The sequence below is a fragment of the Arachis ipaensis genome, chromosome B03, assembly GCF_000816755.2.
Source record: "Arachis ipaensis cultivar K30076 chromosome B03, Araip1.1, whole genome shotgun sequence".
Classification (NCBI taxonomy): domain Eukaryota; kingdom Viridiplantae; phylum Streptophyta; class Magnoliopsida; order Fabales; family Fabaceae; genus Arachis; species Arachis ipaensis.
The window spans coordinates 6,928,058-6,933,106 of NC_029787.2; the positions used below are offsets into that span (position 1 = coordinate 6,928,058).

The following is a 5,049-nucleotide window of genomic DNA, read 5'->3' on the forward strand; positions in this document are numbered from 1 at the left end:
GTGAGTTATGTGACCTCTCTTCCAAGCTTATTTACTTGCTTATATAGGCGTGTAGTTTGTTCAGTTGGAACTTGTTTCGGGATTCTTCACGCTTACTGAAGTCAGTTTTGATGATAACATTTGACTTGGTTTGAGAAGGTTCGAGCTTTGTTAAGCTCGTCCAGATTTTGTGGTAACGGTTTTAGAGATAGTTTTTGACTTGTTGGGACCTAATATCAGATTACGTAGCCGAACTCTGACTTGACTTTTCCGGATTATTAGCCTAGTTTAATTTTGGATTGTTAGTCGAGATATAGGGTACGAATCAATACCAATGCACATGCACTCAACATAAACGTACAATTAACTCCTCATGCAGTGGGTGAAAAGGAAGTTGAAACCTTAACTTATTGTGCATTGGTTTCATCTATGGAGAAACCCACTCCCAGATCCAAGAGTAGATCACAACAATAATGGAGGAAAATGTCTACTTTAGTACAATCAGAAATTTAGAATAAGATTGAAGATAAAATATAACGTTTTATTGTGGTTTTCGTTATCCTATGTGTTCAAACTTCAAAGTCCTAGCTTTGAGTTTGAGGTTTGAGTATTTAATCAAACTTAAAAAATTGCAGTGTAGAGTGACATTATCACATGGAATTAAAAAAATTTGTAAACTTAAAAGTCTCAGTATATTAGGGAATATACCAAACTCTGTTTCTTCAGAATCCCGCTAAAAATAAACAATTAACTGAGTATCATGGAAGCAATTATATTGTTATTTCACAATCTCATCCCAATATTTAAGTTATTTACAAGAATGAGTAGAATAATTAGATTGATATAATTAAATTAGCTTAACTCCTTTATTATAAGTAAGTTGATACAATAGGTAATAGACATATATAGATAATTGTAATTAATCTCCACATATCTCAACACTTCTGACTGTTAGTTTATAATGAGAAATGATATATATACACTTGGATACCTTTCTCTTTTGATAATAAAAAAGATTGTCAACGTTTTTTTGTTTTTAATATTAGAAAAATAAAAGAATGGTTTTTTAATATATGTACACACTAATTAGTAGCTGATTTTTTTTTATGTAAAATTAGCATGATTAATAATTATTAGTTAGGTAATGCCAAATTATATTATTTCTTTATACTTTGCTAGTAAACATTAGCGTCGGTAAAATAGACCAAACCCATCAGGTCAACTTACCCATTTAAATGGGCAAACTTTGCCTTTAAAATTAAGTCCGCTTAAATTTCAAACTAAACAGACAGCCCGTTTATTTTTTTTACATTTTTTCCAAGAAAATAGCACATTTGGCCGATATTTCTCCAGACCCAACCCGAAAATTCAATTAAGGTTCTTAACCTAAAAGTGATATTTTTTTGTCGAAATAGTTTTCAAAAAATTAAATAAAATAGTAAACAGGCGAGTCCGTTTAACCCATCAAGTTGGCCATAAACGGTTCGGGCTGAAAAATTATAGCGCGCAAATGAAGCAAACTTAAATGGACCAACCCATTTAACCCACGGGCTTAAACGAGCCGGGCCTAAATGGAATCATATTTTCTATTTTTATCCGTATACTTCACAAAATTCTATAACCCAGACTGGATCATGACCCAAACTATTACAAAGTCAGTTCGGTAAATTAAAACTAGATCAACCATTATGTGAAAGCCAGTTTCCAAATGACTGCATAATTGGAAGAAAAATGCATACTCAAACATTAAGAGATTATCATTAATTAATGAAATTCTACAATACAAGTTTTGACATAAATTATAACATTTTCAAATCTGTAGAAAAGAAAAATAACCTGCAAGTAAATTGGAATTTAATATTCTGTTTCTAGGACACCATCAATTAGACCAAACTCCAAAGCCTGCATTTGGAAAGGCAACAAAAGAAGAATTAGAATACCACAAATTGTAGAAGCAACTTTTATTCAACTGATAATGGGTGTTTTTTGCATGTATTAAGTTCATATTGTAAGCCAGCCAAATATTTCAATGGTATAACCTAAACAGATAACCCAGATTATATCAAAACATTTGCCGAGAGATTCCGAAATTTTATTTTTATTGGAAAGTTGGCACATTTTCTGAGAATTTCGGCTGAATTCGATACAAATATTCATCGCAATTATGAAGAGAAGTTGACAATACCTCAGAAACAGACAGAAAACGATCCCTCTCGGTATACTGTTGCACCTTCTCTAATGGCTGTCCAGTGAAAGCACTATACATCTTGTCAATTTTCTGTAATTAAATTGGAAAGAAGAGAGAAGGCACTTAGGTTTAGCATTCCGAGAATCGTCAAACAAACCATAAGAACTAAAAGAACAAATTAACAGCAGCCATGGGTATAGCTCAAAGAAAAAGTGTCAAATGAGAGTTTGGGTGCAAGAGAATTGGTTTTGCCATTTTGAGTGTTTGATATTCTTTATTAAGAACAAGAAGTGAAATAGATTGCAGGTTTTTAGTCATCGGTCTTCCGGAAGAGGCACATATAAATGAATTGAGAAGACCAAAACAAACTTCTTTGTCACAAAATATCCTGTTTCCGCCAATGCTAGAGTTTTTAATTTTTTTTTTTCAAGAAAAGAATAGATTATAAGGGAAGAAAGACTAACATGGCGAGATTGAACAGCTTCATTCACTTGGCGTCTCACATCCTCGACATGGCCCTACACAATCAGATTTTGAGCAATAAATCAGCAAGACAGATATTTACTGTCTGATGACTTGTCATCTTTTTTCCATTTTGCTTAATACGAATAATAATCTTGATTCTTACCCCGCATCCACCCTGTGGTTGATGTATCATTATTCGTGCATTTGGCATGGCATAACGCATTCCCTTCTCTCCACCGGCAAGGAGAAGTGCTCCTTGACTAGCCGCTACACCAAAACACACGGTACCAACTTTGGGCTTTATCTGATATCAAAAGAATTTACCACACTTTCAGCAAAATACATAAAATTAACTAGCAAAGTAAGGAAAATGGAGCAAGGTTCAACTGATTTATAGCATAGACTTTTTATGTAATGTTTGGAATCTTACCCAAGACATGCAATCATAAATTGCCAACACTGAGTATGTGCTTCCGCCAGGGCAATTTATATACACCTGTCAATAGAAGCAGCCCAACAACCCAACATAAATTTCACTTCATGACTTGAAAAACCTAAAACGGCAATGTCGAGACATAATAGACAAACCAATATATCTGCTTTTTCATCAATGGTGGCTAGAGTCACAAGCTGTGAAATAACTCTCTGAGCGACTTGCGAATTTACTGGCTGTCCAATGAATATTATACGATTTCTGAACAAAACAGTTGAGAGATCAAGTAGTCCTCCAGGAGTCACAACTGCTGGGGTTATTGGTGGATTCCCCTTCTTGGCTTCAATTGCACCATAACTATAAAGATACTGGAATATCAACAAATGAAGGTGCATATAAAACTAGTAGAAGGATATGTACAATGTAGTTATGGTGATACTACCTATTTCCCAAGATAACTATACGCCACAGTTAATCAGCTGAACGCTTTAGTAATGCTGTTTCAAATTGCATTCATTTAGAAACCTAATTTACCTATATATGCATAGAGTTGTTTTCCAATAAAGATGCAGAGACTACTGAACCTTAAACAATGTAAAATGGACAAGAGTAGGTATTTCATATTCCTAAGCATTCCAAACATACAACCACATAAAACAGAAGTAACAAAGAGAATGGCAACAGAAAATTGTACCTTGTACTAGCATCATGGGTATTTTTCTCATCAAGTTTAAAGGGTAAGCCGCTGCTTGCACTTGACAACCCTGCATTAAACAAACTATATACATCACAACATTCCTTCTTGTGCAAATGCAAACTATTTTGCATCCCCAATTCAATGCCCTATGCATAACACTAATACATGCATCTCACAAGATATTAACTCATGCTGCAAATTGTTAAAAAAAAAAAAACACTTATTGCTTATGAAGAACCCCAATTACTACAATAACATGACACTCTTATGTTCCGATAACTATTTGTTTTCAAACTAAAACTTTTGCTTCAATATCTCAACTTATGCAACACAGCTACCTATCATAGCTCCAAAAATAAAAGAGTTTTGTACCAAAAGCAAGTTTAAAACTTCCCAATAACACTAGAGCTACCAAATTTCGAATTGAAGCCATAGAAAGAGTGGCGAAACAAGAAATTTACCAACTTTAGATGATTGGCCATATGGGCTTGGCAAGGAACAAGTAATCGAGCATGAGTTTCTGCTAAATGAAAACTCAAAAAGTTTCAGGATTTCAAAAAAAAAAAAAAGGGAAAAGGGGATAAAAAACGAAACTTTCGTGAAATTAGGTTGGGAAACATGAGTATGAACCTCTGAGAAAATATAACGTGAGACGAATTTGCCCTGCGAGAAGCGATAGCGAAGCTTGCAGTAGCAGGAACTGATATAGCTGGAGCTACCATTGTTGACAACCTTGCAACTCCAAATCAGTGTTCTATTTTAATGGATACTAACCTTTTTATTGATTTTCTCTGAGGCCCACAGTTTTATTGTCCAAAACCATTGGATCTTCTGGCCCAAATATCTTGTTTTATGGGCTCAATCTCTTTTAACCCAATTTTGGTCCATTTTGTTGACAAACGATATTTTTGGTCCCTGTTCTTTATTTGTTTTTTATTAATTAGTTCTTGTTATTTTAGAACCCAGTCTCTTTTAACCCAATTTTTGTCCATTTTGTTGTTTTTGTCCATTTTGTTGAAGAAATATCATATACCGGACCCAATAAGCCCAAATATTTTTTACCCAAAACATACTTTGCAAAATGATATTCTGACATAAAAACCATTAATTGAGCCTGGCCCGATTCAATACCAAAAGATATTAGAGGACAAACATTTTTCATTTTCAATCTTTTTCATCTTTTAATTTTGCCAAAATCAATTCGAATAACAACAAAAAAAAGTAACTAAAATTTTGTTTTTTTTTTTTAATAAAATTACAAAAACAAAAATAACATAAAATAAAAAT

At 33.4% G+C, this 5,049-nt stretch overlaps 1 protein-coding gene across 2 annotated transcripts; it reads right to left on the minus strand.

The window, feature by feature from the left end:
• On the minus strand, nt 1,644-4,526 carry LOC107628907 (ATP-dependent Clp protease proteolytic subunit 6, chloroplastic). Of its 2 annotated transcripts, XM_021117957.1 has the most exons (10): nt 4,393-4,526; nt 4,224-4,282; nt 3,760-3,829; nt 3,221-3,422; nt 3,063-3,128; nt 2,796-2,936; nt 2,632-2,685; nt 2,165-2,257; nt 1,816-1,881; nt 1,644-1,691 (listed from the first exon to the last, which is right to left on the minus strand). In XM_021117957.1, exons 1-9 carry the CDS (start codon nt 4,482-4,484, stop codon nt 1,834-1,836), a joined length of 825 nt encoding a protein of 274 aa, XP_020973616.1. In that variant the 5' UTR covers nt 4,485-4,526; the 3' UTR covers nt 1,644-1,691; nt 1,816-1,833. The 2 variants fall into 2 exon arrangements, with proteins under 2 accessions (XP_020973616.1, XP_016187025.1); XM_016331539.2 differs by lacking the exon at nt 1,644-1,691 and having other exon boundaries at nt 1,712-1,881.

Excerpts from the sequence above, each read along its gene's own strand:
- LOC107628907 (XM_021117957.1), bottom strand. The coding sequence starts at position 4,484 with ATGGTAGCTCCAGCTATATCAGTTCCTGCTACTGCAAGCTTCGCTATC. Across the intron at positions 3,423-3,759 it reads ACCCATGATGCTAGTACAAG|TTATGGTGCAATTGAAGCCA; the intron begins GTACAATTTTCT and ends GTATCTTTATAG. Across the intron at positions 2,937-3,062 it reads TTTATGATTGCATGTCTTGG|ATAAAGCCCAAAGTTGGTAC; the intron begins GTAAGATTCCAA and ends TTTTGATATCAG.